The sequence below is a fragment of the Corylus avellana genome, chromosome 5 (assembly GCF_965113065.1).
Source record: "Corylus avellana chromosome 5, dhCorAvel1.hap1.2, whole genome shotgun sequence".
Taxonomy (NCBI): Eukaryota; Viridiplantae; Streptophyta; class Magnoliopsida; order Fagales; family Betulaceae; genus Corylus; species Corylus avellana.
In genome coordinates this window covers 29,159,436-29,181,629 of record NC_142494.1, presented here as the reverse complement: position 1 = coordinate 29,181,629, position 22,194 = coordinate 29,159,436, and the positions used below count along the sequence as shown (strand labels likewise).

At 35.3% G+C, this 22,194-nt stretch overlaps 3 protein-coding genes and 1 non-coding gene across 5 annotated transcripts; all 4 read left to right on the top strand.

The window, feature by feature from the left end:
* The first annotated feature begins 6,387 nt into the window (after positions 1-6,387).
* CSLC04 (Cellulose-synthase-like C4) lies at positions 6,388-9,084 on the top strand. The gene is made up of 4 exons (XM_059594322.2): positions 6,388-7,315; positions 7,428-7,736; positions 7,836-8,240; positions 8,331-9,084. The coding sequence occupies exons 1-4, from the start codon at positions 6,677-6,679 to the stop codon at positions 8,964-8,966; spliced, it is 1,989 nt and encodes a 662-aa protein (XP_059450305.1). The 5' UTR covers positions 6,388-6,676; the 3' UTR covers positions 8,967-9,084.
* Positions 9,085-12,118: 3,034 nt separating this feature from the next.
* TRNAV-AAC (transfer RNA valine (anticodon AAC)) lies at positions 12,119-12,192 on the top strand. Its single transcript has one exon. It is a non-coding gene; the product is annotated as a tRNA-Val (tRNA).
* On the top strand, positions 12,182-16,218 carry EMB506 (Ankyrin repeat family protein). The gene is made up of 8 exons (XM_059596620.2): positions 12,182-12,361; positions 12,738-13,151; positions 14,161-14,240; positions 14,484-14,582; positions 14,677-14,775; positions 14,856-14,954; positions 15,034-15,132; positions 15,522-16,218. Exons 2-8 carry the CDS (start codon positions 12,755-12,757, stop codon positions 15,624-15,626), a joined length of 978 nt encoding a protein of 325 aa, XP_059452603.2. The 5' UTR covers positions 12,182-12,361; positions 12,738-12,754; the 3' UTR covers positions 15,627-16,218.
* A 434-nt stretch (positions 16,219-16,652) lies between these two features.
* Positions 16,653-22,003, top strand: LOC132182793 (Polynucleotidyl transferase, ribonuclease H-like superfamily protein). 2 transcript variants are annotated; one of them, XM_088516537.1, is made up of 10 exons: positions 16,653-16,781; positions 17,005-17,130; positions 17,854-18,012; positions 18,596-18,679; positions 18,952-19,044; positions 19,757-19,849; positions 19,939-20,082; positions 20,876-20,949; positions 21,626-21,677; positions 21,780-21,827. In XM_088516537.1, exons 2-9 carry the CDS (start codon positions 17,032-17,034, stop codon positions 21,630-21,632), a joined length of 753 nt encoding a protein of 250 aa, XP_088372663.1. In that variant the 5' UTR covers positions 16,653-16,781; positions 17,005-17,031; the 3' UTR covers positions 21,633-21,677; positions 21,780-21,827. The 2 variants fall into 2 exon arrangements, with proteins under 2 accessions (XP_088372663.1, XP_059452120.2); XM_059596137.2 differs by having other exon boundaries at positions 16,654-16,781; positions 20,876-20,983; positions 21,780-22,003.
* The last annotated feature ends 191 nt before the right edge of the window (positions 22,004-22,194 follow it).

Below are 22,194 nucleotides of genomic sequence, written 5' to 3'. Positions count from 1 at the left end.
TCGATTAGTGTCTCGAGGGCGTAGATACCTATGGGTCTTTAAGAGGCCTATCCACAAAGTCTAATCAGGCCGCAGGGCCGGCCAAACCCTTAAGCAAGTTAGGCTGCCGCCTAGGGCCCCCAATTTAATAAGGCCCTCAATTAATTATTATTATTATTATTATTATTATTATTATTTTTAAATCAATAAAACAATTTTAAGCCATTATTAGCGTCCATATTCTTTAATTAAAGCCCCCTAATCATGGTAAATAAATAATTTAAAAAAGGCCCTCCAATTTAATTTGAATTAGGATCCTCTCAATTTATTTTGAACTGGATAATATCCAATTAGTTATATTTTAGGGCTATTTTTGTCCTCTAAAAAAGTGAAAAGAGAAAAATATTCTTCCAAGGCACCAATTAATGAATCCTAATAAAACAATTTCCATAAAAAAAATTAAATATATATTTGCCATCAATATATATGCTTTAATTAAGGCCCCCTACTTAATTTTAAAAAAATGCATTAATATCATTTGATTCTCCAACATTCCGAAATAAATAAGGCTTAAAAAATGAATAACAATAAATAAGAGAATCAAATCATAATCAAATATTCAACCCTAAAATCAAATGGGAAAAACATATAAATAAATGCTAGAAGATGAAAAGTTTCTAAAATATTTTATTCAATTACAAACTCCTCTATTTATAAGTTTCCATTTTTCTCTCTATATCTCTTTTCAAGACTTATTCAAATTTGAAATTTTCTTTTATTCTCCATAATTTTGCTATTTGCAAGCTAATCAGTGTTTAAGTTATTAAAATCATTCCATATATATGATCAACGAAAAAAAAAAAATGTTAGTTACCAAAAAGTCAATCAATCACTTTCATTATTATTTTTTATTTGATTTTTGAAAATATTTTTACAATTAAGAACAACGAAAACATTTTTGGTTTTTTATTTAATTTTAAGAAATTAAAATCACTAGACTATGATAGTTTGCAAAACAAATGTCTTAATCTAAAAAGTTTCCTAAAACATGATATCTGTTATGATATTGATGGTTTAGAATTATTTTCAGAATTAAAAGTTTTAAAAGAAATTTTATAGAAGAAAGTGTTCCAATTGACATATTAAATTATATAAAAAGACTTGATTCTTTTCTAAATGCATGTATCGCTTATAAAATTTTATTAAAATAAATATTATTTAATATATATTAAAAAAATAAGGTCTCACTTAAAAGTTTTGCCTAAGGCCCCAAAATATATCGGTCGGCCCTGCACTAGGGACTCGATGTCTCGATGACCCACAACTTGGCTAATTGCCAGAATTCGAGTGCACCTTCGCTAAAAAGATATCACTTAGCCACCTATTCTCCCTTGTTAGTTCAGCTAACTGGATGTCCATGCCATACGCCATTCTCAACAAACCAAGGGAAAAAATCTCAACATTAGTAATAACTTCTTCAGCCCTTAAAACCCTAAGAGAGAGCATAAGCATTGGCTTATATAAGAAAGCGAGGTAAACCTTGCAAATATTCAATCTGAACCTTTACAAATTCAATTTAATTCTTAGCAAAACTCTGCCTAAATTTCCATTCAACATACTTCACTATCAATTGGGTGTGTAGTAGTGTCAACGAATTTCAACAGTGAATCCTTCTAATCCTTTTTTCCGCTCTTTCTGATCTCCTCCCTAAAAGGTGGTTTAAAGTCACAATAGATCCCACATCCAACAGTATGTTTTCCCAGAAGTTTAAGGTTGCAATTGGGACAGCAAGTTAATTAGGTGTAACGTTACACCTAATGAGCAATACCAAAAGACCCAGTGATTGGAAGGTTTTTGGAAGTCTCCCCTGAAATATTGACAATTGACAATTCCTGACCATATTACCCAGCTATACAGGCTAGGCAAGGTGGCAGATAATTAACTAAGGTTGTATCATCATATATGGTCTATTTATATCGAAGCCACAGTCCAATCTTGATTCAGAAATGGACATCCCACCCAACAGACAAGCTTTAGACTCCCGTCTAATATCTCAGACACTCCCACATTCTTCTTTCTTAGACACGGTGGCCACTCCCATTTTATGTCTGCCAATTGCAACCTTTTGTGACCCATGTGGATGTGGGTATTTATCTTCTCTTATTATACTACTGAAAATGTTAGTTTTTTGAGTTGTGACATGCATGCATATATGTAGCATATTTAATTTGTGTCGGCAGTGCATGACACAGATAATACCATGATACATGCTATGCATCAAGGGCCACTGTGTGTGGCCCAATATGGATGTAAATCTGGAGATTTGAATGTTTGTAGTGTAGCTTTCAAATCGACGTGACTGGGTTTCTAATCTGGATCACTTATCTACAGCTTCCTTCTTGATCGATCTAAGGATCAAGATTTGTTGGTTGGATGATTCTATTTAAAAGGGTGAGGTCCATTGAGGGACCCTTGTTAATTAACATTGATATTTAGTATAGATTTTCCCAATACAAAAATAATGCCTTGGATGTTTTTTAGTAAGTTAATTAATTAAGAAAGCCTCCCTTGGATCTTGGGTCCTTGGGAATAAGAAACTAGGACAAACTTATTACAAGATCCCTCCGATAAGGGGTGTTATGGATCTAGGAAGTATCATAACTTGTAGAGAAAGTGTTGGTCACATCTGAACTATCATCTCATCATATATTTGTAAAGTGCTAACCACATTTGCATTATTACTTTAAAATGACTAGTTAATATATATGAAGTTTCTCAAAAATTACTTATAAAGCTTTGTTTCGCATGATAATTAAATAAACAATGTGAGACTTAGCAATTAACACCCATAAATGTCTTTATAAACCACACACTTTAGATGTTTTACTACATCTTCACACTATGTGACCCTAGAATACACTAAAAAAAAAAAAAAATTAAGCATGCGACGTCAATTGAGTACATTGAAAAAAAAAGACTAAGAATGCAAAATAACATTTCTAGTTGTTTTTACCTAACTTGCCAAAGCTGGTAGGCCACAATACCCCCAATGGGAAATCTCTCAACCAATCCAATGTGCCCTTGCACGAAGATAGAGATTAGTTTGGCAAAAGCTGATGTTGCTTTTAAGTATGAGCTCATATATGAAGCTGTTTTTAGTGGTGATGGAGAGGGCATTGCCAAAACTGGTAGGCCACAATTAGGCATTGCCAAAACAGCAAGCTTGCACCAAGCTGTTAGCATGGGATTTGGAGCTTCATTCATGTGCTGCTTATGCCAGACTTTGTCGGCACCTGGATGAAGTACGTAGATCAATGATTACATGCCATGGCATGCCACACAAATGTAAATAAATAGGCATTCAAATTCATTTCAGGAGGGTTTAACTTTATAGAATGAAAGTAAACATTAAAAGCCCCACATCTTTTAATATGTGATGACTACATATAACATATATATACTATACATATAAATGGTACACAAATAGCAATGGTGAAGGGAAAGTATATATTAATTAATTGATGTGCACAGGCTGCCATGGCCAGGGTACATAGCTGATCACATGCGAGAGTGGCCTGACCTCCCATGTGGCCGTGACAAAGAACAACAACAACCAAGACAAGTCCATTTGAGATGAAAATAATTAATCTCCCATGTTAATGTGATCCTCATGCTACTTCCCACTGCTTGGTTGCTGGGATGCATACCCATCAGACCACACATGAAACAAGCTGCCCCATTTGTTTCTCCACAGTAATTTATTAGAGAAAGTGTACGTCCTCATCGATCTGCAAGGGAAAAGTACTGTGATATTATCCTCTCCAACAGTACTCCATTCAAAATTCTATGACCTTTATGAACAAAAATTGATTTCTTTTGTCCCCTATAGTAACTAATTAAAGTGTTGTTAATTAAGACGGAAAGCAGAGAAAAATAGTAGGAATTGAAATGGATCGAGTTCCTTGATTAGCGGTTATGGGAAAGGGTATTCTCTAATCAACAAACGCGGCACAATTGATACCTTGATTTGTGCATATGGTCAAAGGACGGTAGCTAGCTCCTCCTCGTGTAAGACCAACAGCTATTATTTAACTACTTAAAAAAAAAGCTATTATATATATATATATGAAGTTTAAAATTGATATTAACTAACTATTTTAAAGTTGAGATAATTAATGTAAATGAAATGAATTTTCATTAAAGACTGATCACATGGGCTCCCAAGGCAGCGGGCTGGAGACCCCGCAGCAATAAATACTGTCTTTTTTATAATATGAGCTTATTTATTTATTCCTGATTTCTTCAAAAAAATAACATAAATTAAAAAAAAATAAAGGGATTCCATTTTGACACGTGCATGCTCTCTGACACTTTGATTAGATTTTCCTATGATCTTGATATGATGTTGCCTCAAATCTTTTCCTCTTAATTAACAAATTGACCTCTTACAACAACAAAAAAAAAAACCATTCTTCAACGTGTAGGTGACAAATTAAACTATTCTCTATCTCACTATCTTCATGAGCTGAGGAATATACCATAATAGTGCATGTGGAGCCGGACAGTGGACAGTTTCTCCTGCTTTTTACTAAATAAAAGCGACATTGTTTATTTCAATAATGAAAGCAACTATTACTGTACTCTTTTTTTTTTTTTTTTTTTTACTATTACTGTGCTCAGTTAAAGGCTACAACCAAATCACTACATATATTTATAAATAGTTCAAGCTTTATTTGGAATAAATTTTGTGACGTCCCTTACAATTGAATTGCCCTTCTTTTTTTTCTTTTTTTTCTTTTCAAAAATTTGCGTATGCTGATTTATTTAAGAAAAATGATAAGTGTTTTTCTAGTATTTTTCTGGTATCCTCTTAACTGTGATGTAATTTTTAAAATTATCGTTGAATTTTAGATTATTACTATTGACTTTTAAAATAGCAGTAATTTTAAAAGTAACATTACAGTTTAGAGGATAATAAAAATCACCCCCTTTATTTAATGAGATCCTCTATAATTTGGGTGTCCAAATTTCACTCAAATTCGGATACCCCACAAAAAAGGGACTATAGGACCCACTTGTCCCAGGCAATGCAAGGTATAAGGGCTACTTGTCTCATACAAGTGAGTATCACCACCACCACTCTATATAAACTATCAGAATTTCAATCAAATTTGAACACCCTAATTGTAAGGGATTCTCTCTCTCTCTCTCTCTCTCTCTCTCTATATATATATATATATATATATACTTGAGATAAATTTCTTTAAATTTGTAAATAAAATCACAAGATAACTCGAATTATACAAGAAACAAAATACAAAATCAGTCTCTTGGTTTACTTATGGAAGAACCATTTTTATAGAAAAGCAAACCATATGGATCTCTTCTATAAAATTCAAACAACTGGAAATGATTCTATGAAGATGCAAATCACAATAATTGATTTTGTATTTTTGCTCCAAACATAGTCCAGTAGCATGTGCTTACTTTGACTTCACATTTAATTATAGATTTTAACATTAATTACTTGATATATATATATATATATATATATATATATATATATATATATTATAATAATTACTTGTAATATTCTTTCCAGTTCATGCACTGCTAACTGTTACACGTTTCTCTGTATCAGGGGAAAAAATCATCGTTAAAAAAATAAAAAATAAAAAATCCTGTTTAGTAGATACCCGGAAATTGACCAACAAGTTGTTTAATTTACTTTTTATATCTTAAAAACCGAATATTCACGCTTCTTTTTTTTTTTTCTCTAAAGATTCAGATTAATTAAATTAAGATTAATTAGTTTTCAAAATGAAATTAATGATAATTAAAGTGCACATGGTATACAAATGCAATCATAAGTCATAACAAAGTATAGATGGTATAGTACTTAATTATCAACCAAACTAATAATAAATATTATAAAGAGAGTAAATTTGATTTCTTACTGCGCGTAAACATGGGTGGCGGTCAATAAAATAATATAATCAAAACCCAAACAAGGAATTGAGAAGCTTCTTTGAAAGTGGTGAAACAAGAAGGAAGCTTCTGCAGTATAAAATGGTGTCCAAAATCCAAATCAGCAGACAGGAACAACTTTTTTGTGCAGCTTGGCTGTATTTAGTTGTCACCCCCAAAAAGTTCTTGACTTCTTTACCAGGCTAGCCCAAGCTGGATATTCTGAGCTTGCGTATGTTAAAGCATTTGGTTGGTTCTAACTTGTAACTTGTTATCACTATTTTTTTTTTTACTCGTAGGATGTTTCAACCAATCAAACACAGATGCCATTGCCGGTTGATTTGTCTTGATGGTACTTCGTCACCTCATTTGTCGGTTTCAGAATTATATAATAGAGCTGGCTCTTCCAGTTCTTACCATATAGAAAAATAACTTCTTTATTAGTAGTTCACAGCTGATGCCAATGAGACCGAGTACATTTTCTGCTTTGACATGAAAGATCAATTGTCAACCTTCATTTTCAACTCGATCTGAAACTTGGGATTCTGTTTCCACTCTGATTTCAAGGATCCAGATTTCAGAGGAAACCATATAAAATTGACCATTTTCGAGGTTTCCTTCTCCTAACTGAATTCCCGGTTCATCCCATTTCTTCTTTTCCGAAATCTTGCTCTGGGAAGTGATTCGTTTTCAACTTTCTTTCCTTTGAGGTTGAGTTCCGGGGAAGGAAATGGCATCAAACTCTGTTGTGGTCACAATTGAGAAGACTGACAACTTCTCTTTACTGGAAGTTAATGGTTCGGATTCATTTTTGTTTCCGGATAAGCAGAAGGCTGTAAGTCCCAAGCAATTTACATGGGTTCTTCTTCTCAAAGCTTACAGAGTTCTGACCAGTCTTTCATGGCTGGCCATGGCTTTCAGGACCATGTTTGTTTCAGTTAAGAAACGCATTTCCTTGTCTGATGTAAGTGAAGAAGACCCAAGAAGCAGAGGAAGGTTGTATAGATTTATCAAAGTTTTTTTAGTTATTTCAATTCTAGCTTTGGTGTTAGAAGTCGTTGCTCATTTCATGAAATGGAATTTGCAAATGATTCAGCCTTGGGAGGTTCACGGCCTCGTGCAATCGTCCTATATGGCTTGGCTGTCTTTTAGAGTTGACTATATTTCTCCGTTTGTGATGCTGCTTTCAAAATTCTGCGTCGTGCTTTTCTTGATTCAATCACTCGATCGGCTACTTCTCTGTCTTGGGTGTTTCTGGATCAAGTTCAAGAAGTTGAAACCCACAATAGAAGGAGAAGCTTATGACATTGAGGATTCTTCAACTTTCCCAATGGTTCTTGTTCAGATTCCCATGTGCAATGAGAGAGAGGTAAGAGAAGAGAACATTTCTTGTTTTCTCTAATCAATTCTTTGTCAATGCTTTGTTGCTTGTTACAACTCTGTTTTTTGGTCTGGTGCTGAAATATTATGTTTGATTTAAGGTGTATGCGCAATCAATTGCTGCTGTCTGTGAGCTTGATTGGCCAAGGGACCGAATTTTAATCCAAGTCCTGGACGATTCAGATGATGGAAATCTACAGCTTCTGATCAAAGATGAAGTCTCCTCATGGCACGAGAAAGGAATCAACATAATCTACAGGCATCGACTAATCAGAACTGGGTACAAAGCCGGGAATCTAAAATCAGCAATGTCGTGTGACTATGTCAAAGATTATGAATTTGTTACAATATTTGATGCAGATTTCCAGCCAAATCCTGATTTCCTTAAACTGACCATTCCTCACTTCAAGGTAATATAACCCAAATAAGAACAGGAAAATTAATTTCCTTTTGGTACTCTCAATCAAACAATAGTCATCTTAATTAAGGATGTTTTTTGATTTGTACAGGGAAAACCCCAATTGGGTCTTGTCCAGGCTCGCTGGTCATTTGTGAACAAGGATGAGAATTTGCTTACAAGGCTCCAAAACGTAAACCTCTGCTTCCATTTTGAGGTGGAGCAGCAAGTGAATGGCGTTTTTCTCAATTTCTTTGGATTCAATGGAACGGCCGGTGTTTGGAGAATCAAGGCTTTGGAGGATTCAGGAGGCTGGCTTGAGAGAACCACAGTCGAGGACATGGATATTGCAGTTCGAGCTCACTTGAATGGATGGGATTTCATCTTCCTCAATGATGTCAAAGTTCTTTGTGAGTTGCCGGAGTCTTATGAAACTTATAAGAAGCAACAGCACCGTTGGCATTCAGGTCCAATGCAGCTCTTCCGGTTGTGCCTTCCTGCTATCATAACTTCCAAGGTTTCCTCAAAATTCCTAAAAATTTCGATTCTTTTTACCTTAAAATTCTGAAGAACTTTTTTAATCTTGGATTTATGTTTGTTTGTGCAGATATCTATTTGGAAGAAGGCCAACCTGATATTTCTTTTCTTTCTGCTAAGGAAACTTATACTTCCCTTCTACTCATTCACATTGTTTTGTATCATACTTCCATTGACCATGTTCATACCTGAGGCAGAGCTACCTCTTTGGGTGATTTGCTATGTCCCCATTTTCATGTCCTTTTTGAACATTCTCCCTTCACCCAAATCCTTCCCTTTCTTGGTTCCATACCTACTGTTTGAGAACACAATGTCTGTTACAAAATTCAATGCCATGGTCTCTGGGCTGTTTCAGCTGGGAAGTGCTTATGAGTGGGTGGTAACCAAGAAGACAGGCAGATCATCAGAATCAGACTTGTTGGCTTTTGCAGAGAGGGAATCAAAGTCTTCTAGTGAAGAGAAGATCCTTAGGAGGCATTCTGAGTCTGGTTTAGAATTGTTGGGTAAACTTAAGGATCAGAAACTCCCTTCTTTGAAGAAGAGAAATAAGCTCTACAGGAAGGAACTTGCGCTTGCTTTTCTTCTACTCACTGCATCAGCCAGAAGCCTCTTGTCTGCACATGGAGTTCATTTCTATTTCTTGCTGTTCCAAGGGTTGTCTTTCCTGGCCGTAGGCTTGGATTTAATTGGTGAGCAGATGAGCTAAAATGGAGTAGACAAAGTGTATTATTGTTTGAGCTTATATTTTTTTGGGATATATAGTGGAATTAAAGAGCTAAAAATGGAAATTCAAATGTGTATGCTTTACAAGCATTTGCATTTAACCTTGAGCTGGAGCTGCATATATTAGAAACAATTGGTATTGGGATCATTAGATAAAGAGATAACATGTCAAATTCGGTTCATTGTAAAATCAAATGTTGTGGATGTTTGAATAATGAGAACGACCTTGTTAATACAAAAACAAGTAGTTCAAAACATGGTCATGTTACTTTCAATTGATATATGATCCTTGTTTGTTTAATGCAATTCCAGATATGAATGAGAGAAACAGAGTATTTAAGAAGGGAAATCAGAGAACTAGTACAGAATCAAAAAGAACACCCAAAAGACAAACTCAGTCCCTAAGCCAAAGGGTAAGAAAAGTCACAAAAGTTGGTTAGAAGTCCATTCAACTCTTTGGAAAAAAAAAAAAAAAAAAAGAAGCTGGTGTTATGCCCTAATTAAGACACGATCCCAACCATTAATTCAAATCTAATCTAATGGTTCTAAATCTATTATGCAGCGGTCACATGCCAAACTAAAAAGTCATATGGCTTATTAATGGTCACATGGCTTATAACATAAAAATTAAAAGGCTTAAGATAAGAAAATACTTAAGTTCAAGACACAAACACAGTAACTACAATCAACCAAAATTGGTAATATAATTAAACCTATAGACGGCTAGGCTTCCTTTTAGACTTTTTAGTGGTTTTTTCCAGGTGGTCAAGTGTTTGTATAAAGTCCTCTTCCATATGCTTTCCATCAATCCCTTTAGGTAAGGGAGAACTCGCTGTCGAGTTAGAATCTCCATGGTATGAAATCAAGTAGCATACATTGAAAATGTTGGAGGTTTTAATATGACTTGGAATAAAAAAACTGACTATTTTTTCTCGAGTTAAAGCAGCCCACATATGATTTCTGATGATTGGGAATTCAAGAGAGGGGAATAAGATTGATTTTGAGTAATTTTGGTGTTATATATACTACTCGACTCTACTTAACAAAAACTATTTTATCAAAAGAGATGTGCTATACATTTTTCCACGTCCTTTTCTCTCAATTTTTAAAATTATCATTGGATATGTGAGATTCATATGGATCCCATACATAGGTCCACATATCCAATGATAATTTTGAAAATTGAAAAAATAGAAAAATGAACCACAAAATAAATGAATTATTACTACGAAAAGATCCAAGAAATTCAAAACATTGTTTGATTGATACCCTTTTGAGGACATCTAATCTGTTTTCTGACGGAAGAAATCCTAAAACATTTAATTTTTGATTCATAATAAAAATGGATTACAAAACTTTTTTTTTTCCTAGATAATAACAATTAATCTCTTTTGGCTTATCCAGATACGATCCAGTTAGGATTTTCTCTATTTCATTTGAACGAGAGAATATCATGTTAGTTATAATGAAGAGTAATTTTGTCTCCTAAAAAAACAGAAAGACAAAAGTACAATTTCATTATAATTAACTGGATATTATCCCGTTCATTTGAATTGAACTGGGATCGATTATGTTCCATCTAGAAAATGGTTATTTATTCTCAATGCATTTCAATAAAATTCTCTTCACTTTTCCTCTCTCCCTCTCACATGGCTTCTCCTCCCAAGTTTTATCTTCATTTCCTCCTCTTACTCCTCCCTCTCTTACTCTTGCTCCAAAGCTCACCATATCTGCAATGGCCTTCTTCAGAAGAAAGCTCACCATATCTGCAATGGCCTTCTCCAGCAGAAGCTGACGAGATCATAAAAGCTCTATGGGATACAGGGCGTTACAAGTTGGTGTCAATATTACTCAAGAACAATCTCCACCGTATAATACCGTGCATGAACATGCAAAACAAACTTCCCATCACCATATTTCTTCCTGCTGAGAATGAAGCGTTCCGCTTCGCCGGCCGGAACAGGGGCCCACTCGAGTACCACGTTGTAACATCGAAGGTTGTCGAAGAGGATTTTGATTCGGGTCGTCTCTCCGGCGGTTCTGAGCTAATGACGTGTCTTTCAGCGTACAATCTTACTGTAACTGATCATCCGAGAGGCGGCTATTCCATCAACGGCCGGAGAATCATGGATTGGAATATTTACAGTGATCGGAATGTAATTGTTCATGGGATCGAAAATTTCTTTAATTCTGTTGCTTTTCAATTCGAGAAATATTCTTTTTAAATAATGTAATTGTATTTCTTCTTTCCAAGTGTTTCAACATGCACCAATAATATCCAATCTTTTTATTCTCTAATCTTCGTAAATCCAATGCCATGAGTAGATCGATCGATATTTTAACTTATATATTTACTTTGTTGCTTTTAAGAAATCTTAATTCCCGGCCTCCTTGTTTTAAACTAAATATAAAGAGACCACTAAGGGTGGTAATTTAATTGTCTCAAGGGAATTCTCATGAGGTTGGGCATACTTTAGGGTTTACGTTCGACTCCCACAATGAAAATCCCTTAGCCTATTAGTGTTAGCTACCTTGAATCCCATTGATGCTCTGGTGGGGTGGGTATTAAGTTATGGCTCGATTGGTTTTGAGGGAGCGCATGCAGTTCCCACCGTTTAGATTCGTCCTGAGTGGCGCCCTGCGGGTTAGTGCTACTATGGTCACGCTCAAGTAGGATAGCAACAATTGGCCTCCCCCTCCAACCTTTTTCAATTAAAAAAAAAAAAAAAACACTAAATATAAAGAGAAATTATAAAAATTATTATATATCATATCTTTCACCTATCTCTATGAGTTCATGTAGTGAATGAGTGAATTTATGGTTAAATTTGTGTAGAGCTCACATAAGTCTACAAATTCAATAATGAATTCATTGTGTTTGCAAAAAGAGATTATTAAAATATTTAGTCACAATATTGCATGTAACACTAAAGATTGATTTATTTTTTGTTTGAAATAAGGAGGGATTAATATTCCTTAAAATTTTTAAAATATTCTATCAATTAGACCTTTTCAAATCTCAAAAAATATTTTAAAATGATATTATGAAGATTTTGCTATATCATATTCGTTCACAATTTTTAGCTTACATGAGAATATAGTTAGAAATTAAAATAACGTTCAAAATAGCAAAGAGGTGTCGTGGTGTAGTTGGTTATCACGTCAGTCTAACACACTGAAGGTCTCCGGTTCGAACCCGGGCGACGCCAAGTTCATCCTTCAATCGTTTTTTCAATTCCCAAATGAGCGAGAGAAATAAAGAAATAAAACCGTCGCTTTGGTGATAACACAAAATCGCGGTTTAGAAATCTCTTTTCTACTTTTTAGCTCAAAGGAGTCCCGCCAGAGCAAAGAGTCCTCCTGCCTTCTCTGTTTCAGGTCTGGCACTTCTCTCTTCGTTCTTCCTTTTCAGGGTCTTCTATAGCTAATTCCAATTATTGGGTTTCCTAGAATTTGGTTCATTTCGATTTTCAATTAATTTTAAAGTTCTCTTTGGTGTTAAATATTTGCACGTTATTCATTGCACAACAGACGTTTGTGGAAATGCCTTACAGTTACTGACACCTGCATTGCTTCGTAGACCTTAGTCACCTTACCATCCGTGTTAAGGAAAATGCTACTCTGTTGCGTATTAAGTGGGTTACCCCTGCACATAGCACGCGTAGACATTTATGCTTGGAGCAGTAGGCGCATGCTAATTCTTGAAGTGACAGATTCGATTATATCTCATTCAATTTTATATCCATTTTGACAGCTAAAGAGACGTAGAAAATGTTGTCTTGGGCCACGGCAACCTTTTCGTCGAATCAACTTGTTCCACTTTCTGCTGTTGTTACTGCTGCAGCTGCTCCTTGTTCCAGCTGCAGAGCCAATTTCTTGAAAGTTTGTAGTCCAAGAAGAGGAAGGTTTTATTTGTTTGTTCCTGAGAACCACTCAAGACTGAGGACTTTTGTGGTTGAGTCAAACCGAGTTTCTACATTACAAACTCGACCGGGTACTTGGGAAGATCCTGATGACGGCAGTGGTAGTGATTATGACGAAGAAGATGAGGAAGTGGAAGAAAATGACTTGGATAATGAGAGTGACTGGGAGGAAGAAAGAGATGCTTCAGCTACAACTAGTGTTGATAACCCCACAACAAATAAGTATGAGGAGGATCTTGTCAAAGGTTATTACTTTGCTATAACCCTTTATTCTCCTCTGTATCTAAATCTGTTTTCTGCTTCCGTTAGTACTGTTGTTTTCAATGAGAGTGAATGATTTGAAGTAGAAAGAAGCTTGAAATCTCTAGAACTTTATAACCTTATCTCCTGGGAATAAACGACATGGAAATAATTAGTCTTTATCTTTGTAAGTTTTGTGAAGTATAGCATAAACCAAGTTAGCTCAAAACATTAGGTGATCTGTTTCTATTGTAAACTAATAGTTAGGATTGATTGTTCTACGCCTAATGAAGTGGAGGTCATTAGTTTGAATAATCCTCCTCCTCTTGTGTGGACATGTCAAAAAAAAAAAAAAAGTACTTGATAGCCAAGGATCTGACTAATCCATGTTTGAATGCAATTACCCAAGCCAAGAACTTTATACTCTCCATTTCAGACATATAGTAAGTGATGTTTCATAATACTAGATTCACCTTTGTTCCCTAAACCATGGCCGGAAAAGCATTAGAGGATGGTGGGAAAGAAAATTCTTTTTTTCTGCTAATGATGATGACAAAGACAATATTCCCTGCTCTCAATGATTCTGGTCTCTTGTTGCATATCGACTAGGAATGTATAGGTGACTCTGAAAAGAACCAAAACTTCTTGTGCATAATTTAGTACAGGGTGTCCCTTAATTTAGTAACAAACTGGCAAAGTTCCATTTAGCCTTTGCAGTTCAGGAGAGGACCAAGCTCATCTAAAAGCTGAATTAAACCAACCAAGCAATATCATTTTGGTTGGATTTTGAGGTTGCATTCGACCCTAGTTTGTGCTGCCATCCTGCATCAATTAAAATTTAAGACTTTCATCTAAATTCGTTTCCATCGTGTGGGTGTCTCAAGTTTTTTGGTGCATTCTAGCTTATCCCTTGTTATCTAATTACATCATATTTATACACATCTATGGGTTTGCATTCTCTCAGCTCCTATGTAATTGTCAAGCAACTGTTATCAGCTTTGCTTATTACTGCAGAGGTTGAACAGCTTTTGGGCCCAGAAGAAAGAGCAATTTTGCAACAGAATGTGACACCTAACCTGGGAAAAATCTCATCTGTAAGTATTGAAAATATTGATTAGCTTCCTTTTCTTCTTCTCTTTATATAGTTTTAGTAGAATTAGTAGTTTCTCCTGCTGGTTAAATATCTCCTAGTTTAGTTATTACAAGAAACTGTTGGGAAGCACGTACTACTTGCTATAGATTTTTATTCTTGAAACAGAAATTATATGTGCAGTTTCTTGCTAACTGAGGGTTTATAACTTTTCCATCTTTGTAATTTTTCTACCCCAATCATTCAGGCAAAATGGAGCCCACTCCATACTCTTGCGCTTTCAGGGCAGATATCTTTCATGGATAAGCTACTAGAAAATGGGCTCGGTATTGATATTCTTGATCAGGTGAGGTCTATTCATATATTAGTCCCACATTTATGTCCAAGTTGATAGCATCTTTCTTCTGGACTAACAAATCTTATATAATTTGGCAAAACAGGATGGTCTCACTGCTCTCCATCAGGCAATTATAGGCAAAAAGGAGGCTGTAATAAGTCATCTTCTAAGAAAAGGTGCAAGCCCTCATGTCAAAGACCGGGTGAGGATAAGATTTTCATTTTCATAAATCAACAACAAATACCAAGGATCTGTGGGTTTATATCTTTATCCTCATGTCAGGATGGTGCTACTCCACTTCATTATGCGGTTCAAGTTGGTGCCATGCAAACTGTGAAGTTATTGATAAAATACAAGGTTGATGTAAATGCTGCAGATAATGTGGGTAAAGTTTTTAAATTTCCTTAATTACCGTATCCTGTTGATGCTTGTCTCATAGCATGTTTATGAGTTCTTTCAGGAGGGGTGGACTCCATTACACATTGCCATCCAAAGCAGAAATCGATATATTGCAAAAATTTTGTTAGTCAATGGCGCAGATACACACAGAAGAAATAAGGTAACTTTCTAGAACCATACATATCCCCAGAAAATTGTAATAATTCAGTTCTAGCCTCTTTTTTTTGTTTTTTTTTTTTTTGTTTCAGGTTTTCATTGACTGATATCAGAGAGTCTAGTCATATCTGTTCATGGGAGTTTTGTGATTAAATTTTGGCAAATAGAAAAAAGAAGAAGTTAACTATGTAATCACACGTGCAAGTTCTGCATGTCTCTGTTTCCTATTCTTTTCTATTGCATTGTCATGCTTAGTTAGTTTATGATACTTTCATCTACTTTTTCTCGTATAAAGCTAATTTTTGGTGATGCATGAAAATTGATAAGCAAAGAGTTTTTCTTGTTTGCTTTCAGTGAAGGTGCAATTAACTTGGTGGGTTTTACTGCTTTCAGGATGGAAGAACACCCCTGGATCTGAGTCTGTGTTATGGTAAAGACTTCAAATCATATGATCTCGCCATTTTACTGAAGGTAGTGTCTGCTAACAGAGATCTTTGATGGAGACTGGGAATACCACAATGTTGAGATAGAATCTTCTGTTGCAAGAATGTTTCTATCTGTTGCTGCTATAATCTTCTCAATGGTCGTGCATTCTGTGGTTGTGTGAGACTATAGTGAAGTTTCTTGACAGGCTAATTTGTATCGACTTCCTCACATATCATGGTTATCATGGCTTCTTTCTTCGCTAGTAAATGTTAACAGGATTCTTACAAGATGACAATGTATACATTATGTATGTCGTAGTTTACCCAAAAGCACTTCAGTGACCTGCAGACCTTATGGAGACACGAAGATTTGTGTAAAAGGATGCAACCAATGGAGAAAGTTGGAAGGACTGTTCCTGCAGCCAAATGGTGTGGGATAGTGTATCTGTTTATTTTTTTTACATGTATGTAGGACTGCTGCTGCGGGATAGATTTAATCTTTTGTTCCTTGTATAAATGTCTATCAAGGAATGCTGTGGCCTATGGGCTTTTCCTGGGTGTCCCTCACCCCCCAAAAGAAAAAAAGAATCAGTTCGTTCTTTGCTTAATTATTTCTTGCTATGTGGATTTGGTTAATTTTCACATTCTATTCATATGGGTTTTTTGATTTTATTCCCCTTCTCTCTTCTACCCCAATTTTCTCTATTAATTCTTTTTCTTGCCGATCATTTTCGAAGTTGAGAATTGTTCTACTAGATTGAAACATGTGTTTCATATGTTATGGGACATATCTTAATCCCAACATACGAGACACAAGTTTTAATCTCAACGAGCTCAGTTTCAATTGAAATTGAAATTGAATCCAAATCAAATAAATGATTGATATTGCATCAAATACTCATTATAGTGCATACACATAATAATGTGATAATTAAAAATCTATATTAGGTCACACTAATGAATCCGAATCCTGTAATTGTTGACCATAGTAAATGGTTGACACAACCCAACCGACTAGTTTAACATATGGACTCTGGACTCTGGACTCTGGAGTGAGTGGCCCATGAACCATGCTTTTGCCTCTTCGCTTTCCCGCCAAAGCCCAGAAACCATTTCTTCACCAACCTCGCCATCTCTCTGAGTCTGCCATACCACACTTCAAAAAACGACCAGTGACTACCCCTCTCGGTCTGTCTCTTATTAGAAAACACGACCTTTATCTGCTAAGGTACGGAGCTGATTTTCGACTAAATTTCTTTTGCCCTGATTATAATCTCGCACTAGCTTCCGTGTTTCGTTCTTAAAAAATTCAGGGTTTTTTTTCTCGTGACCTTGATTGATCATCATGAATATAGCTAAGGATCATTGAAAATAAAAATGTTTGTCTAAATTGAAATTTTATATGTTTATTGGGGTTTCTTCATATTTGGTGCTACTTCTGCGTTTTGCAGTGAAGATTTTGGTCAGTCGGACAACAAATGGAGGAAGAGAAGGACGCGTATTACGTTGTACGGAAGGGAGATATCATTGGCATTTACAAGAGTTTGAGGGATTGCCAAGATCAAGCTGGATCTTCCGTAATCTTTTTCAACCTTATGATCTAATTCCTTTTCAGTTTATCTTTGTTTGAAGCAGCTCTGTAATCTGTGTGATGCGTCAATTTCTTTCTAGGTTTTTCTTATCTTTTAGTCAGCTCTGTACGTGCCCAGTTGAATTTGGTCATCTGGGTTTTATTTGTTTGAATAAATTTACAGTTTGTTGCTATGGATTCCCGAAAGGGTTTTATTTGTTACATTGCTTGGTTGTGGTCTGCATTGTGTTTAACACTGAGGCTTCTTGCATGCGTTTGCTTCGTTGTTTAACTGTCATTCTGTAAATTAGGTTGCTTGTTCAAAAGGGTTAGATTACGGTTAGTTTGCACTGGTTGGTACTAGCGCCCATCTGTTTCTCTTTGTATTTTCAGGTCAAGTATGGTTTATGTTATAAAGTTTCAATAAGTTAATTCAACTCTAGGCTGGGTTGTGTAAGGCGATTCTCACTTCTCAGCTATGAGACTTTTGGGTTGTACCCTTGGTATAAAGAATGACTGAAAGCCATTCTGTGTTTTGTGGATGGTTATATCAGTTTTTGTCAATAACAACATTGTTGTAGCTAGTTCATTGTCACTTAGTTTGATATTTCCTTCTTTTGACGGGTTGAGCTATTGGAAAAAACATTAAGAGTGATGCATGAAACAATCCTTATTCTCACATATTTGTGTTGCTGCAGACTTTGAAAATAAGCTTTCTTTTCCTTTATAGGTGTGCAATCCTTCAATAAGTGTGTATAAAGGATATTGTTTGCCTAAGGAGGCTGAGGAGTACTTTGCCTCACATGGGCTTAAAAATGCTACTTATTCTATCAGTGCTGTTGATGTGAGAGAAGATCTGTTAGGCGAACTTGTTGCTTGCCCTTATCAGGTTTGTTGACTTAGCACCTTAATCTTTCAGAAAATTATTTATGGTCTTTTTTATTTTTTTATTTTTATTTTTTATTTTTTTTATGTCTCTTTTACTAGTAGGTCTGTGTCTGCCAAGGCTCTTCTGCTGGTTGAAGTCCACTTCATGAGTGTCAAACGGCTTGATATTGTTGGCTTGAAATTTTGTGGAGATGCACTCATTTTTATCAAAATTTTGAGTGTTCTTCTACATTGCGACAAACTGTGTTTCTGAACCATTTATAGACATTATAGTCGTTGGCCAAAGGAACAACATTAAATGATGTTTTATTGATTTTCTTGTAGGGCCAATTTGAAGTGTTGACCATTGTATTGTTTTCTTGTTTGATATGGAACTGTAATGCCCCAGGCCCCTGGGACATGCGGGCATAAGGAAAAAACATTGAACCACTTGGGTGTCTGTGTATCATGTTATCAGAACTCTTCTAATTCCTTTCTGCCATGGTGTAGAATAAAAGTGGTTAACAAAATCAGCTTTTTGATATTATAGAGAAATTTCTCTTCAGTTATTGATTGTATGATTGATCATATTATTTTTCTTTCAGCAACCAGCTTCTTCTAAACTAAAAGCAGCTAACAAGGATTCTCCTCCAAAGAGATCCCAAGAAGTTCTTCATTCACATAACATTGTAAGTTAAAAGACATTACCTGTGGTTTATATAGGAGAAAGTTGGTTTATCCAAGACATAATTTTTTTTATTTTTTTATTTTTTATTTTATAAGAGTTGATCAGAGACAATTTTGGAACTAAAAGAAATTGGCGCATAGATTATAGCATACCCCATAATAAAATCTCACTGTTATAAGCTATTATTTTGCATATAGCATCTTTGAGGGAATATGGAATGACTTGATTATGTTGTGGTAGTTAGTAATCACTTTGTATGACTTTGTTCCACAGGTGGCTGGATCAACTTCTCTTTTGACAAATCCTCAGAAGAAACATTTCAAATCAGATAGTTGCAATGAAAGTCATACAATTTCTTCCAGTTGTGTAAGCTGCTGACCTGATATCTACTGCTCATGTACTAAGACCACAACCAATACTACTATTTAATTATTTATGTGCATACATGATTGTGCATTTAATCTCAAAAGTATCCATGTCCGTGAATTCACTTGCATTCATATAACATGTGTTAATTTTGTATCCATTCCATTAGTTCTTTGAGCGTATTCCTTTCATTCTAGTGGTTACAAATATGTAATGGAAGTACAAGGTTTTGTTTAAATTGCACTTCGCCCTCTCAAATTACCAATCCAATTGCACTTACCATTCCCCCTTTTTTCTTTTTCTTTTTTGATAATTACACTTGTACTTTCAAATTATGACTCATTGCAACTCGGACCTATAAACTACCAAAATGTGTTAGTAAATAATGATTAAAAAAAACTGAAGCAAAGTCTCTGTTATGCTGGGGGAGGATGTAGTTGCAGTAGTAGTTTGAGGAGGCCAAGTGTAATTTACTCATTTTTTTAAATAAGTAATCTTGTTGTTCAGCACTTTATTGAAGTAAAATGAAGTGATTGCACTTTATTAGTGTCCAAATTGGTGTCTAGACACATGCCAAGAAAAGATGAGCAAGGTGTCTGCATGGAATAAATGCTCCACTGCTTATGAACTTGATATTTATTTATGTTGGCTTGTGGCTTTTGTCAAGCCAAAATGCGTAGAGCTGAATGAACTCGTCCATCTTTATGCTCAGAGTTCCTGTTCTCTGGAGTTTGATGGTGCTTCAAAAGGAAATCCTGGACAAGCTGGTGCAGGAGCTGTGCTGTGTGCTGAAGATGGAAGTATGGTATGCAGTTAACTGAAAAATATCTGTTGGTTTTAGGTTTCTGTGTCCTTTTGCAAAATGTAGCTCTTTCTAACCTCGAGGCTTGGTAGGTCTGCCGATTGAGTGAAGGGGTGGGCATTGCAACAAATAATGTTGCTGAATATCGAGCTGTAATTTTAGGTTTGAAGCATGCCCTTAAGAAAGGATATAAACACATTCGCGTCCGGGGAGACTCTAAACTTGTTTGTATGCAGGTTTGTCTTCTTCTTCTTCTTTTTTTTTTTAATAATCTTCATCTTTTATCTACATATCTTATATCTACAATTTTGAACATGTTGCCATTAGAAGGAGAGAGAGAGAGAGAGAGAGAGAGAGCATGTAAAAATGAAGGCAGATAGTGATTACAAAAAAAAAAAGGGGGGGGGGGGGGTGGGTGGGCATTACAAAACAAAAGGTGAAGAAGCAGTTCAAATCAGGAATCATACAAGAAGAAATGCTACTACCATCCCGTCCCCTGGTGGCACCACACCCAAATACCCAACTCTGATTTACAACTTATTGGTGCCTTTATATGCCTTTGATGTACTTTATACGTGACTTCGTTACTTCCTTTTCATTTTATCATTTACATCCTCGTGAGAAGTCCATCGCTTCATATTGGGCTTGAATAAAACTGTTGCCTGTATATGAATGTACAATTTCCATATAATGCATTTAATGTGCATATACTGAATATAAGGAAGATACATATCAAGGGTAGTAATGTGACATGATTGTTGTTGTATTTATCTTATTTTAATCCATTGGTCTACCTAGTCTGCACTATTCTGATGTGATACCTGAGGTTTTCAAGAGCTGTGGGATTGGTCATAGTGTGGATGCTTCCATGATATCAAGGCTACTGTATAGCCTTAGAGGTTCTGATAGCAAATTACATGTTTTACTTCATTGCTTTACCTTTCACCCAATGGCTTTCCTTGTTTCTATTCTGTCTTTTGATATGTCGATTGTTTAATATTCATTTTTATGAGACCTCCTCATTTACAGATTCAGGGACTTTGGAAAACCAAAAACCAGAATATGGCTGACTTGTGTAAAGAGGCCAAGGAGCTCAAGGATAAGTTTGTGTCATTCCAGATCAATCATATTGTTAGGGTACATGCAAAATGATTACTTGTTTCCTTAAAATTCTGCACTATCTATATGATATTTTTTAGAAAGCTATTACTCCCGCTGCTCCACAAAAAATGAAAATTTACAAATGATACACATTCTAATGAAACAAACACTATTAAAATGCCCATAGATAGGACCAAGGAAAATGGGTTAAATTTTGGAAAAGGGTGGACTAATTTTTTTTTTTTTTTTTTTAAAAAAAAGATGGTTCAAATTTAAGGATAATATGAAAGTTAGATGGATAAATGCTTTCATTTTAAAAAAACTTTCATTTATTTTGGGATAGCCCAAACATGAAATATCATCTATTGGGGGGACAAGAGTGTTAGTTTTTGTTTGGTAATCTACTCATGCACATCACCCTTATGCTATATGGTACCTGAGGACATATTAAACACTATTTGGTGAGCCATTAGATTTGTTTTTGTTTTTGATAGTAGACTTCTTTAACATAAGCAGTGGCAAGCCATAGTCATGCTAGCATTGTATCAATGGGTACGCTGTTTGTATTGAAGCAACTCTTATTGTTTTGATTCTTGAATACGGTTGTTTGTAAACATCATTCTTGTTTACTATAAGAACTTTTGCCAAATCCAAATAAGGTTCTTGTTCATTTTCAAGGAATTAAACTCTGAAGCTGATGCTCAAGCAAACCTAGCTATACATCTCAAGGGTGAGGGCCTTTTGCACTCTACTGAAATTTTAATGCTCTCTTGTTTTGTGGTATTTTATATATTTGTTTCAGCAAAAGTCACTGACTCTTATGCTCATGCAGATGGACAAGTTGTAGAGGATTGCAGGAAGAAGTAGCTCAAATGTTATAGGTAGTAGCTGCAACTATTTCTTGGTTGCCCAAAACATTGTTCACTGACTTGCTTGGACATACTATCCTTGGGGCCAAAATCTAGTTACAATGTTTTATATTCAAGCTTTTAGTCTAGCTGTTGTCCTTGCCAGATTAAATTTTAGAGTTAAATTGGCAAGAGCGCTGGTTTTGAAGTCTGCAAATGCATGTGTTCAATTCTCCATTACAAAGTTAATGTTTTGATGAACCACATCAAAGCCCAAGGAAATGTCTTGGTCTGCTAATTTAGCTCATAAATTCTTAGGGCTGCCTTTGGCTGTCTGGAATTGGCATCGATTGGGCATTCTAATTCCCAATGTGGTGCCAAATCCAAACCCAAAGCAAT

Bases quoted from the DNA above. Each gene is read 5' to 3' on its own strand.
- CSLC04 (XM_059594322.2), top strand. From the start codon at position 6,677: ATGGCATCAAACTCTGTTGTGGTCACAATTGAGAAGACTGACAACTTC. The intron at 7,737-7,835 runs GTAATATAACCC...TGATTTGTACAG, and splicing joins TGACCATTCCTCACTTCAAG to GGAAAACCCCAATTGGGTCT. The intron at 8,241-8,330 runs GTTTCCTCAAAA...TTGTTTGTGCAG, and splicing joins CTGCTATCATAACTTCCAAG to ATATCTATTTGGAAGAAGGC.
- LOC132182793 (XM_059596137.2), top strand. From the start codon at position 17,032: ATGGAGGAAGAGAAGGACGCGTATTACGTTGTACGGAAGGGAGATATC. The intron at 18,013-18,595 runs GTTTGTTGACTT...TTTTTCTTTCAG, and splicing joins TTGTTGCTTGCCCTTATCAG to CAACCAGCTTCTTCTAAACT. The intron at 20,984-21,625 runs GTACATGCAAAA...TTCATTTTCAAG, and splicing joins AGATCAATCATATTGTTAGG to GAATTAAACTCTGAAGCTGA.
- EMB506 (XM_059596620.2), top strand. From the start codon at position 12,755: ATGTTGTCTTGGGCCACGGCAACCTTTTCGTCGAATCAACTTGTTCCA. The intron at 13,152-14,160 runs GTTATTACTTTG...TTATTACTGCAG, and splicing joins TGAGGAGGATCTTGTCAAAG to AGGTTGAACAGCTTTTGGGC. The intron at 14,583-14,676 runs GTGAGGTCTATT...TTGGCAAAACAG, and splicing joins GTATTGATATTCTTGATCAG to GATGGTCTCACTGCTCTCCA.